The sequence below is a fragment of the Mirounga angustirostris genome, unplaced genomic scaffold (assembly GCF_029215605.1).
Source record: "Mirounga angustirostris isolate CCGP_5_RB_7025 unplaced genomic scaffold, mMirAng1.0.hap1 SCAF_1, whole genome shotgun sequence".
Lineage (NCBI taxonomy): Eukaryota > Metazoa > Chordata > Mammalia > Carnivora > Phocidae > Mirounga > Mirounga angustirostris.
In genome coordinates this window covers 174,050,430-174,064,449 of record NW_026991709.1, presented here as the reverse complement: position 1 = coordinate 174,064,449, position 14,020 = coordinate 174,050,430, and the positions used below count along the sequence as shown (strand labels likewise).

The 14,020-nt window shown below is 36.5% G+C and overlaps 1 protein-coding gene across 2 annotated transcripts in view; it reads left to right on the top strand.

Moving 5' to 3' along the window:
* Positions 1-14,020, top strand: part of CHL1 (cell adhesion molecule L1 like) — a 214,173-nt gene that overhangs the window by 134,860 nt on the left and 65,293 nt on the right. For both annotated transcript variants that reach the window (XM_064593579.1, XM_064593581.1), the window contains exons 5-6: positions 12,567-12,689; positions 13,772-13,942. In XM_064593579.1, the coding sequence (XP_064449649.1) occupies positions 12,567-12,689; positions 13,772-13,942 (294 nt within the window). The remainder of the gene's footprint in view (positions 1-12,566; positions 12,690-13,771; positions 13,943-14,020) is intronic.

Below are 14,020 nucleotides of genomic sequence, written 5' to 3'. Positions count from 1 at the left end.
TTTCCTTTTGTTAATTTAAATCCAATTGATTAACATATAGGGCATTATTAGTTTCAGAGGTAGAGTTCAGTAATTCATCAGTCTTATATAATACCCAGGGCTCATTACATCATGTGCCCTCCTTAATGCCCATCACCCTGTTACCCCATACTCCCACCCCCCAACGAAACCTGTATTTCATTTCTTTTTTTTTTTTTTTTAAGATTTTATTTATTTATTTGAGACAGAGAGAATGAGAGACAGAGAGCATGAGAGGGAGGAGGGTCAGAGGGAGAAGCAGACTCCCCGCCGAGCAGGGAGCCCGATGCGGGACTTGATCCCGGGACTCCAGGATCATGACCTGAGCCGAAGGCAGTCGCTTAACCAACTGAGCCACCCAGGCGCCCACCTGTATTTCATTTCTAAGTGAAACTATCCTCTAGGTCTTGATACTTAAAAGTGGATGATCTTTTTTTTTTTTTTTTAAGATTTATTTATTTGTTTTAGAGAGAGAGAGGGAGCAAGAACGAGTGGGGGGAGGGGCTGAGGGAGAGAATCTCAAGCAGACTCCACACTGAGTGTGGAACCCAACTTGGGGTTCCATCTCATGACACTGAGATTATGACCTGAGCCAAAACCAAGAGTTGGACACTGAACTGAGCCACCCAGGTGCCCCAAAAGTGGATGATCTTTGAAAGCAATATAAATTTGCTGTGTTTCAGTATTCTTATATCTAACATGGGGGAAAAAATAGTGTCTGCTTTGCCTCATAGGATGAGAATTAAGTTAAATACATTGGTTGGATGTGGCTTAATGATACTGCAGTAACAAGTACTCTCCAGGCCCCTGTGTTTATTCCCTGATTATGCAGGTGGCTGTGGGCCTTGTAGCTCTTCAGGGCATTTGTTCTCCATGAAGCCTCTTGGAGGTCCAAGCTGATAGAGATGGCATCATTCTGTGGCTGTACCATGTGAAAACTTAATGCCACTTTGGTTAAAGAGTCTGGGGCAGAGAGCATGAAAAATTACTTCCAACAAGAAATTGTGCAGGCAACTTCTTGTAGTTTGTTAGGGCTATGGCATATCCCATGGCCCTGCTTAACTTCAGTAATATGAGTGCCCATTAGGGGAGGAGAACGAGCAATCAGTATATATTAATGTTTTCCATAAATAATACTCATGGAAAACGGTAAACTCCTTTACTGTTAAGGGTGATACTTATCAGTAACTATGATGAAGATTAAGTGACATCCTCATTACCATATTTTTGCCTGTGCAGCATGGGATCACTGGTGACCAGCTTCCACTTTTGGTCTCTTGTTTTCCCTAATCTTAAGGTATCCAACATTATATGGTTCTAACTGAAATCTTTGCAAAGTAAATTCTTATGTAGAAAACTTTCGACAGCTTCCATTTGGCAATTTCTTCTTGCAGACTTGTAGATACTGAAGAGTTTCAGATTCATAGACCTTCCAGGATGTGGACACTTTATCTTGGGGGCAAAGGGGGCGGGTGAGAATGTATACAATCCTCAGAAAAACAAATACTGAAAAACATGTGTGCCTTATCCTAAAAATTGGGACAGGCGACTGGATTTAAATTATTCTAAAGTCCTTGTATAATTCTAGAGGAGAGAAGATAAATCAGATTTAGAGTCTTACAAGTAAAGTATGCATCTTAAGATTTATAAAGCAATTACATTAAAAGTATAGAGTAAAATATGAATGATTAAGAGCCTATGTTTGAGGGAGAAAAAGAAAAAGGTAAGAAATATGTGAAAAAGAAAAAACTACGCAAATAAATCCAAATATATGATTAATTGAAGATGAAAGTAAATAGATTAAATGCTTCAAGTTTTTGTTGTTGTTGTTGTTTTTAAGAAAGATAAAAATTGTTTACTGCATAACACATCTAAGTCATAAGGGTGCAGAATTGCTGAAACTAAAAAATAGAAAAAATGTTCCAGATAAATGCTATTCAAAACAAAGCAGGAATGGCTGAATTATCAGTCAAAACAGAATTTATTTCTAAAAGGCTTCCTGAAGATTAATTCACTAGGCGTATATAATGTTAAAATATATGAAACAAAAATAGATTACAATTGGAAATGGGCACATCTATCATAATAATGAGAGGTATTAACATATGTATTTTATTTTTTGGTAGCTCAAGCAGAGAAAACATCAGTAAGCCTGCGGAAGATTTAAAGAACCCAAATATAAGGTCCATCTAATGAACACATAGAGAACATTGTACCTAAAACTGCAGAATGCATTTTTTTCAAAATTTGATGACATATTAGCTATGAAGTAAATATGACCAAAATGCAATTAAGTTAGAAATCAATAATAAAAACAAAATTAGAGAAGTCTTATATCTTTGAAAATTAATAAATGGAAGTCTAAGTAACTCATAGGTCAAATAGGAAATGGCAAAAGAAAATAGAACATAGTTTGAAGTGACAGTAGTAGAAATTCTACATAACAAAGCATGCTTTAACTAAAGCATTATTTAGAGGGATGTTTTTCATCTTAGAAACATACATTAGAAAATAAGAAGATATGAAAATTAATAATTAATAATAATTAATAATAATTAATAATAAAATTGATAATCTAAGCTTAAGGTAGCTAAGGTAGCATAATTTTAAGATGAAAATGCATGAGCTAATTTAAGGTAACATAATAAACTCAAAAGAGATTGAAGGGATAAAATAATACAGAAGCAGAACATAAATCCAACAAGCAGGGGTGCCTGGGTGGCTCAGTCGTTAAGTGTCTGCCTTCGGCTCAGGTCATGATCTCAGAGTCCTGAGATGGAGCCCCGCATTGGCATCAGGCTTCCCTGATAAGCAGGGAGTCTGCTTCTCCCTCTGCCCCTACCCCCCTGCTCATGCTCTCTCTCTTGCTCTCTCTCTCTGAAATAAATAAATATCTAAAAAAAATAAATAAATCCAACAAGGGAGTGTGAAACCTTTATAGTTGAAAAGTATGCACAATTATTGAAAAATATTTTTAAAAGATCCAGATACATAGAAAAAATATACCTTTTTCATGGATTTGAAGACTCAGTAAAGCTAAAATGTCAACTCTCCGTGACTTGATATATAGAATAATTGAAATCCAAATCTCTAGTTTGGTTTTGACATGTTTGTGGAATGTGACCAAGTGATTCACAATATATTTGAGGAGCAAAGGGCAGAATTTGGTAGAAACTCTTGAAGAATAAGAACAATTCAAAAGGACTTGGCCTTATTTGATAACAAGGCTCAATGTAAAACTTTAGTGATTAAGCCAGTATGGCTGTGAATGGAATTAGATAGATGGAACAGCATAGAGAACCCAGAAACAAACCCTTGTACATGTGAAAGCACTATGAAAACACTAGCGTGGATTCCTTCCCTCCCTCCCTCCCTCCTTCCCTCCCTCCCTCCCTCCCTCCCTCCCCTCCCTCCCTCCCTCCCTCCCTCCCTCCCTCCCTCCCTCCCTCCCTCCCTTCCTTCCTCCCTCCCTCCCTCCCTCCCTCCCTCCCTCCCTCCCCTCCTTCCCTCCTTCCCTCCCTCCTAACTTAATGGGGTGGAACGACTGATTGTCCATGTAGAGATACATTTATTTGGAGTCTTACCTCACATTATATAAAAAATCCATTCCAGGTAGATTAAAGCCTAAACTTCGAAAGGGAAAAAAATATTTTTAAAAATTAAAAAAATGATTCGGAGAGTGTATTTATGATTTCAGGGTAGGGAAGTTTTCTTAAATAAGACGCATTGAAGTTCCGTTAAGGAAATCACTAAGGATTATTTGACTACATTTGATTTTTAGAACCCCTTTTTAAAATCAGAAGACCTCAGGAAGAAAGTGAAATGATAAGCCACAACCCAGGGGAAAAGAAATCATTGCCAATGACTATAACTAAAAATAATGTTATGTATTTATAAATAATTTTAAAAGAAAATTATAAAAAATAATTTTATAAGGAAAAAGAAGTGAAGTGGCCAAAGACATAGACTTGTACCTCAGACTGGAATGGCCAATGAGAATGTGCTCAACATCGTTAGTAATCAGAAATAGATTAACCATAACCCAAATAATAAAAGCATTTGTTCCCACAGAATTGGGAAATATTACGAAGTCTGAGAGTAACAATTTGAGGTGGGAACATGCAGCTACTGTAATATGTATCTACCACTTTTGCAGGTATACTTTTCTACCTGGTCTGTGGAAAATACTTGTCCTTGACTCCTTAATTGAAGATGCTCTTACCTGTAACCTCGCTATTCCATGTCCTTCGTCACACATGTGTGTGTCATCCATGTCCATTGGGCCTATTTGTGGTACCATTGCTTGAATTAAAAATACATTGGAAAAAACATGAGTCTACCGATGATAAGAATGAATAAATCTATTGTGGTATAGTCATACAAAAAATACTACTCAGCAGTGAAAATTGATGAATCTTAGGAATATGCTGCACAATAAAAGTGAATCTTGGAAGAATACATACAATATGATTTTTTTTTAAAGATTTTTATTTATTTATTTGAGAGAGAATGAGAGACAGAGAGCACGAGTGGGAAGAGGGTCAGAGGGAGAAGCAGACCCCCCGCTGAGCAGGGAGCCCGATGTGGGACTCGATCCCAGGACTCCAGGATCATGACCTGAGCTGAAGGCAGTCGCTTAACCAACTGAGCCACCCAGGCGCCCCACAATATTATTTTATTATTATAAATTCAAAATATGTAAAGATAAAATATTGTTTAGGGGTATGGTTGTATGTGGTAAAATTGTAATGAAAAACAAGAGAATGATGAAAAAAAGACTCAGGATAATAGTTACCTCAAAGGGAATGGGGGAGGGGATGGATTCTGCAGCAGACAGGAAGGTAAAGGTATTTTTTGTATGTTGGGTGATGGATAAAAGAGTGTTGTATTTCTCTGTTTCATTTTTTTTCTATATAAATGGAATTTTTGTAAATGCATAGTTAATCAGTAGCATGCTTATTTGTCTGAATTAGATATACTGGGTTATTAAGTAAGATATGATAGCATAGTAATGGACAAAGTACTGACAGTAAACTTGAAAACTGGCCTCAGGAGTTTAGGTTTGAAGTGACATTCAATAGGAGATGTTCATGAATTCTGGATCAGAAAGTATTACCATGATATTTGTGATCGTGGTCATAAAACTAGACAGATACATTGTCTCTAGGTATATAACTGTAGTCATATTATAGTTTATATTATAAAACTACATATTGGAGTCTAACTATAACCATATAATCTACCTATCTAATTACCTGAAATAACTGAAATAAGATACGTGTGCAAGAGAGAGGTATTAAAAATCTGTTGTAGGAGGCAAGGCATTAGCGTGATCCCTAACCTGAACTCTGATGGTTGCCATGGAGACACAAAGGAAAAGGCAGTAGCTAGATCTATTGCAGAGAAGCAAATGGTACATGTTAGTATAAGATTCAGCAATTAAAGGGTTTTAAAAAATATTTTCTCTCATTATCTAAGCAGACCAAGTGAAGGGGTGAACAATGTGAGGATAATTCTGGCCTGAATCTGCTAGCATTGAAATGAAGAGATGAGAGTCGCATGTGAGCCATGTAGTGGGTAATTACCCTGTTTTTCTGCTGCTGTTGAAAAGAGCAAAATAAATTAGGTTTCTTATGCATCATTTCCAGTCTCTCCGGAAATTACTTCATCGTCTAACAGCGTTCTGCAATCATTTCTATGTTGAGTAGGACCGCTACCCCAATTCCTAGGGGTTTATAAATCAGAGACCATTTAAAGCTTCCTACAACCTTTATCAATTGATTCTTTTCTTAAGCTGTAGAGAATCAATTCTATAACTATATCGGTAGAAACGGGATTTGAATTTTAGAGTTTCATCTGATTTCTTAAAGTTTTCATTAGACTAACCTTAAAGGCTTTAGCTACCTAAGTTTTCACATGAGGACAGTAACTGAAAATCCCGTTATTACTTTCTACAAACAGAAACCTTTATACCCAATGTTAAGTTTTCTGCTTTCAGTAACACTGCAGTTGAGTTTGCTAGGGAATGAAAGAGTAAAAGAAAAACCAGCCAACCAAACACAACGCACTGTTTTCAAACATGGAAAAAAATCATTTAACTAAATGGATTTTCCACAATATGGCTTGGAGAGTTAGTCAGTGAATTATTCAACAAATCTTTATTAAGCTCCCCTCATGTGCCAGTCACTTTTCTAGGAATTTGAGAGATAGCAGTGAACAAAACAAAGACTGTCCTCAAGAAATTTCTATCCTGGGCGCCTGGGTGGCTCAGTTGGTTGAGCGACTGCCTTCAGCTCAGGTCATGATCCTGGAGTCCCTGGATTGAGTCCCGCATCGGGCTCCCTGCTCGGCGGGGAGTCTGCTTCTCCCTCTGACCCTAACCCCTCTCATGTGCTCTCTCTCATTCTCTCTCTCTCAAATATATAAATAAAATTAAAAAAAAAAAAAAGAAATTTCTATCCTATGAATATGGTGAGTGAGTTTGGGGAGAAGGTAAGGTTCTTTCTAGCCTTCATTTTGACAACCACCAGTGCAGTTAAAATGATATAAATGATTCCATTTGGGCTATTCAGTACTGCCTGTCATTCAGAGAACAGATCAGTCTTTTCCAGTTAGCATCCCTCCTCTGTCTCAGCCTCTAATGATTCTTCTGATTTTTTAAAATTTATTTTTATTTTTTTAAAGATTGTATTTATTTATTTAAGAAACAGAGAGACAGAGGAGGGGAAGGGCAGAGGGAGAGGGAGAAGCAGACCCCTGCTGAGCAGGGAGCCCAAGGGGGGCTTGATCCCAGGACCCTGAGATCATGACCTGAGCCAAAGACAGATGCCTAACCAACTGAGCCACCCAGGCACCCCCTTTCTGATTTTTTCAAAGATTTTATTTATTTATTTGAGAGCGAGAGTGTGTGTGTGAGCAAGAGAGCACAAGCATGGGGAGCAGCAGAGGGAGAGGGAGAAGCAAACTCCCCGCTGAGCAGGGAGCCGGATATGGGGCCTAATCCCAGGACCCTGAAATCATGACCCAAGCCGAAAGCAGATGCTTAACCAACTGAGCCACCCAGGTGCTCCCACTTTCTGATTTTTTTAAAACAACTTTCTGAGGCATCATTTATATATCACAAATTTTATCAGTTTTGAATGCAAAATCAGTGAGTTTTTAAAATAAAATTTTAGTACAATCATCATCATAATCTAGTACTAGAACATTTTCATCATTCCCCAAGGATTCCTTATGCCCATTTGTAGATACTCTCTCTTCCTACCCCTAACTCTAGGCAGTCACTAATCTGCTTTCTGCCTCAGTAAATTTTTTTTCTGAACATTTCACATAAATGGAATCATACCATACCTGATTTTTTCCATCTAGTTCCTTCCACCTAGCGTGTTTTGTGATTTATTCACATTTTAGCATATATTAGTAGTTTGCTCCTTCTTCTGGCTAAATAACATTACATTGTATGGATGTACCACTATTTGTTTATCCCTTCACCAGTTGATATCCATTTGGATTGTTTCCAAATTTTGGCTATTACAAATAGTGCTGTTAGGAAATCCACATGTAAATTCTCTGGAGTTTTTGAAGCATTTAGTTATATACTATTTGGGAGTCTTTTGGTTGTCATGTGTACTAACTGGGATACTTAAAAATGGTAAAGATGTCATGCTATGCTGTTCTTCTTTTGCATGCTTCCAGATGCTGCTTGAATGCATATTATCAGTTTCTGATTTATTGTTTCATAGGCTGAAGAATAAAAGAATGAATAAGAGTACTAAAGCAATTTCCACACACTATTAAAATAATCTAGGAAATGGCAGGCTTAAAGATGCAATCCACTATATACTGTTTTAATGGAAACCAATTAGAATTTCTGGTCTGCTGGGTTCTACATTTGTATAGCTTCCTCAGATTCCTCAGGACATTTCCCTTAAGACATACTTTGGCTATTTACTGCTCAGATTTGGGAGGGGCAGGGTAGCAAAAGCAGGGTCTGGTAGCATATGCTAATTTCTTTTACTGATGTATGCAAACCAACTAAAGAAGATCAATTTGTTAAGTTGAGAGTGCAACTTTGAGTTTTACAGGTTTTAATTAAGATCGAGGATTTTCCTCTCATCTATCAGATTGTGTGAATGACTAGAATGAAATGGGCTGGTTTGGGTGTCCTTCCTTAGCGTGAATTCATTACGAGCTCATAGACTGAAAGGCAGTGTTATTTCTCTGTAGTCCTAAATGGATTAATGGGGTACTCTATAGGAAATGGGAATCAATTAAATTTCTCTACAGATGGAAACTAGACTTAGGGTTGATACAGCATGTGAGCTCAGTGGCATGCATTCATGATAATGATGTCAGACTGTAAGCAATTCGCCAAACACATTCAATGGAAATGTAAGAAACTCAAAAAGCTCACCAGTCCAGTCCTGTAAATAGAGAGATAAGTCAAGATAGATAAAGTTCTATGGCCATAGGAAGGTTTGCCCAGTAATGGGGAGGAGTATCTTTAAACCATAGGTTCTACATGAAATACATACTGTTTCTTCCCTCTGGCCCCCTCCCTACCTCCTCTGTAAAAGCTAATTGCAAATATTTGCATACAATTACAGAAGTTGTTACAACGTAGGCTATAGGGAAAATCAGAAGGCACAACAGAAGAAAAGTTCTATGTCCCTTTGCCCATCTCATTTCATACAGTATGGCAGGGTGTACCGTACGAAGTGAAAATACTTGAATAATAGCCAACATATATTGAGTGATTTTCAAGTGCCCCGTGCTATTTAATTGATTTATATAAAATGGTTTATTTAAACGTTGATACAAATCAGTAAATGAGGTGTCATTGCAGGTTGAGTGAGGAAACGGAAGCACAGTAAGTAACAGGTCAGATCACATAGTAAGTGAGGAAGCCAGGAATCAGCCCCAAGCAGCTGGCTCTAGTTTATGTGTATAACCCCGGTGCCATACAGTGCTGCCTACACTTTGATCATTCAGGTAACACATCCTCTAGATGAGCTGAAATAAGTTATACTTTTTTGTTGGAAATACCTTGGCAGTCAAGTGTCAGACTCATGGAGAGATAGGAGTGTAAGAAGACTTGATGTGATTTCTTGAGTATAAGAGAAAGATTATCTCTAGTTACATAACTTCATAGTGGTTAAGTCGCTTGTACCTTTTTCATTTAAGTGGCTTAGTTAGCACAATTTGTATCAAGTTAAATTATCCTGATGCTATCTCATTATTTTTACTATTAAGCATGTTGGCATGGTGAGACTGTACAACTTAAATTTTATAATATCCTTGCCCTTAAGAAACTTCTAGTCTAGTAGAGAGGTGATTTCAAAGGACTCTAGGATCCCAGAGAAAAATAAATGGGGGCACAGAAGGGTAAAAATACTGGTCTGAAGCTACATGGCTAGTTAGTTTGAGTGCCTGGGCCAGAACCCAGTTTATACATAATATACTATAAACACAAAATATATTTTTTAGAAGTCATCTGCATTTCAAGTACAAAGATGCTACTTTTTCAGTATCTTAGGTTGAAAGAATTGAAATGATGAGTTTCAAAACTCATCATCACCATCTGAATTTGTAGAGGTCCTAGAAATTTTGTATTTGCTGGTTTGCTTTATATTGATAGTTCCAGTAAGAAGACTGCTGTCCACCTATCTAGTTTCTAGAAGAGTTCTTCATGCTAGATTCTGGCTGGGTTTTTAGGAAACTGTACCATTGGAGTTGTTACTAGAAATTTGTCTGCAACACTGAATAATAACTGTGCGAGCCCATTGGAGAACAGTAAACAAAGATGGGTGCTATCAACTGCTTGACTTCCTGATGCAGATAGACTGGTAGGGACATTATATATAAAGGAAACTGACTTCATGTAGACTTGGTTATTATGGGATTTTCAAACATTCTTAAACTTCTGCTTAGGTAGATGCTGATGTACAAGTAGATTTTGATTCCTTTATAGAAAGGCCATTCCATGGTCAAGTCCAGTGTTAGTGAAACATAATTAAATGATTGTGTTTTTGCTGTTGATGGGGAACTCATTTTTAAAAATGTTGGCAAGCTAAAGCAACATAGTTGCTTTACACAAAAGAAAAATGATTGTTTACAATTCACTTTTAAAAGTATCGCATCTGTCCAAACTCAACAATGCTAATGTTTATCACCAGAGAAATACAATTAACCAAAGTCATTGGTTGGGGTTATTTTTAAATGGAGTCATTTCTTTATTTGAATTAAGATAAAATTCATGCCTGCTGTTGAGTTACAGTAATTAAATTCCACATTTATCTGTGGCCATTAAAATGTTCACTTTCTAGCATGGACTCATACTTACTAAATAGTTTCAGAGTCGAAGAAGAAGACCATAAAAAAAATACTGACAAATTAATGTCTTTTATATTATCTATTCTCAGACCTTAAATGATTAAATATATAAATATTCTCTCCTTGTTTCCTGATATTAATTTCATCTTTGGTCAAAAACTGTTGTGAAGATTTATGGTATGTGATAAAGTGTTTGATAGACTTATAAATTTTATTTTCTTTATTTTTATTATTGATGCCTTGGAAGCCAGTTGAATTACATATTTACATCTTTGGAATTAGAATTTTATAATCTAGATTTAATTAATGCATGGATGCTAGTGCTTAATTGGCAGTTTGAATCATTAGAATTTTCTGAATACTCCTAAGGGGAGCTCTGCAATTAAAGCTTTATATATCTTATTAATTAGCTACTTTACAATAGATATCACCCAGGGAACTGTGTATTCCTGTAAAGCATTGTAGAGTTTGCTTGTTATGAAACAGGATTATAGGCTCTTTCCATTGTCTATGTTTCTCTTCCTCTATTGCCCCTGTATCTGAGTATAAACAGATTCAATAGCTATCTGATAGCACTGTTAACTTCAATACCAAAGAACACAGGGCTTCAGTTACAGCAAGTTACGCTAAACAAGTGATGTGAATTTGGAGCTTTGGGCATATAATAGTTTTGTAAGTTTCTACACATTACTTGCATAAGGTATACTTTCTACAAAATGATTTGTATAGCATTTGCTTTCAGTCAAAGCTAAGGCATTACCAAGTAGGTGGCATTGATATTTTATTTACAAGATCTTACCATTGTGAATGTCCCAAACATGCTTCCCTGTCTTCTGGTGGAAATTTCATGCTACCAAAGCAAAAAAAGGATTCCAAGATAGTTGCCATTTCAAACATGTTTCCAGCCTTGCCAAGAGAAATCTGCTACAATGGGTTGACCAAGAGGGAATCGAGGATTGTCACATGATTGAAGCTTGCCCTCCAAATTGGCAAAGGCCCTGTATATAGCCCACTGCCCCTGAAGTGCTATGCCTTGAAGGGTCCTTGAATTTAGACAAAAAGCAATTCATTGTAACTAGCTGGTGCACTGATAAGAGAAATGTCAGCAAATTCCTTCAACCACTCAGGAGTTGGGGTCAGGGTTGAGGGCAAGAGAACAAATACGTAGGAAATGCACAAAGCTTCTCAAGAAGAATTTTATAATAAATGAGTATATCTTTAGACTTCCAAGAATAATGATAATCTTTTGTGAACCACCATTTAAGAATGAAATACAGAGATGGAATACCCCCTGATAAATTCCATCAAGCCAACAATGTTATAAATACCTTAAGGTCCTTATCTTCCATAACAGCCTGAGTAATTCTATCATTCAAAGCCCCTCATAAAATCTAAAGGTATCAATATAGTGTTCAAGCAGAATACATTTTGAGTATTCTTAAAACTACCTTATAAATAATTTCATAAAAATAATCACACATTCATGCTGGATTTCCAATTCTGCATAGTTGTGACTTTTATTCCCATTGTAATTGTGTTGCTCTTTTAGGAAAGTGCCTCCAGCATGGGAAAGAAACAATATGTTAAATTATTGCGAAGTCTCCTTTCCTACATCAGTTCCATTTCATTTGAAATTTCATTTTCTGGGAGTGATTCCAACGTGGACGGTTCTCTTAGCAACTTAAAGTGGTCATGTTTGTCTTTTCATTGTTATTTGTACCATTTTTCCCATGTGGTCTTTGAATTTTTAATTTAGTTTGGTTATACTTTGAATAGAATATTTGCCCATCACATTCAAGGGCTTCACCATAAAGCCAGAGACAGAGAATATGTACTTGCCTAGAAAATAAATCACAGTGTTTGAAGAAAAAAAGTACGATATCTATCAGAATTTAAACTCAGTGAATCCTGTGACTCACAACTTGTATCTCTGTGCAGAGAAATATGCACAAGCATATTGTTGCCAGTTGATGTCACATAGCAAAAATATTTGTTGTCTACACTTGTAAAATGTAGCAGCATTTTTAAAGTTATATAAGGTTGCACCCCAGATTCTTAACAGTATTTTCTTCTGCAGGGGAGATAGGAGAACCAAGATTTGGGGCATTGAGTTTGTTAAAAATACTCTATTTTTTAAAAAGAAGGTTTTAATATATTTCTTATAACATTAAAAGTTAATTTTAACATAATGTCTTAAATGATTTTTTTTTTACAAGATGTACCAAAATTCCCAAAAGAAAAAATTGACCCTCTTGAAGTGGAGGAGGGAGATCCAATCGTCCTCCCATGCAACCCTCCCAGAGGCCTTCCACCGCTACACATCTATTGGATGAATATTGGTAAGTAACATTCTGTACCATCCATAGGATTTTAATTTCATGCATCATGTCAAATAACATAGGGAAACAAAGATTAAAAAATAATCTAAGATTATCAACATGGGGGAAAAAAAGGAAAAAAACATTATCATTATGGAATGAAATAGATTTTCAAAAAATTATATCCATCTATATAGTGTGTTCCAAGTTTTAACTATTCTATTAAGGATATATGTGAAAACACTAGAAAGCCCCTAAATATTTCTCTTGGTTTTATCATATCTGAGAGAGTAGAAGCTATTGATATGGTAAAGTATGTCTATGAAGAAAATACTTTCTGTATTCCAAACAACTTACTCACCTTTGGAATATTATCCATGTTAAAGTTGAAGATGCTTGGGTCTGTGTTGCTAGTGTTAGATTTCTATTTTAATAATGTTCTACCACTATAGACAGTGACCCACAGAGAAATTAGTCTTAACCTTTGTGTTTAATTTGCCAAAAAAAAATTGTATTAACACTCGAGTTGAAATTACAGCGTCTTGTAAAATCCTTCTGGCATGTGCCTTCACAATGTGCCCTAAATGTTTTCTCATTGTGGTCCCAAGAGAAAAATGACAATATTTATATAGTCCTCGGAAGAAAGTGAGAGAAACTATTCTTGGCTGCAGCCAAACGTTCCAGACTCCAATCACCCTGGAACATTCCAGACTGCATCCAGGAAAGACAGATTAATATCTCTCTCAGACACAACTTTTGGGGAGATCTGTTTGATTGGACCAATTGAACCAGTTTTCAGATAAGCCAGTACAGAAGTAGAGGCTTAGATGGAAAAGAGAGGTGGAATCTACAGACTGGTTGTGCACCAAGGGGCTTCTTTGGTTAATGGTCGAAAGCATGCTCCCAGAGGGTTGTTTTTTGTTTGTTTGTTTGTTTTTTACTTCTCATTGTTCTTTTTGTAAGACGAGACTTACAAGGAATAGGAAGAACAAGCATGAAAAGAAAACAAAATGAAATAATAGGAAAGAAAGGAAAATGAAGAAGGGGGATGAGGCACAATAAAGGACAGTTGCCCCTATTAATGACAAGGTGTTTCTTTCCAGAATTAGAACACATTGAACAAGATGAAAGAGTATACATGAGTCAAAAGGGAGATCTGTACTTTGCAAACGTGGAAGAAAAAGACAGCCGGAATGATTACTGTTGCTTTGCCGCATTCCCGAGATTGAGGACTATTGTGCAGAAAATGCCAATGAAACTAACAGTTAACAGTTGTAAGTCCAAATAATTTATCGTTCCATCATGAATGCTGAATACAAATGTGCCTGTAATTTCATTCTGGCTGAAGCCAG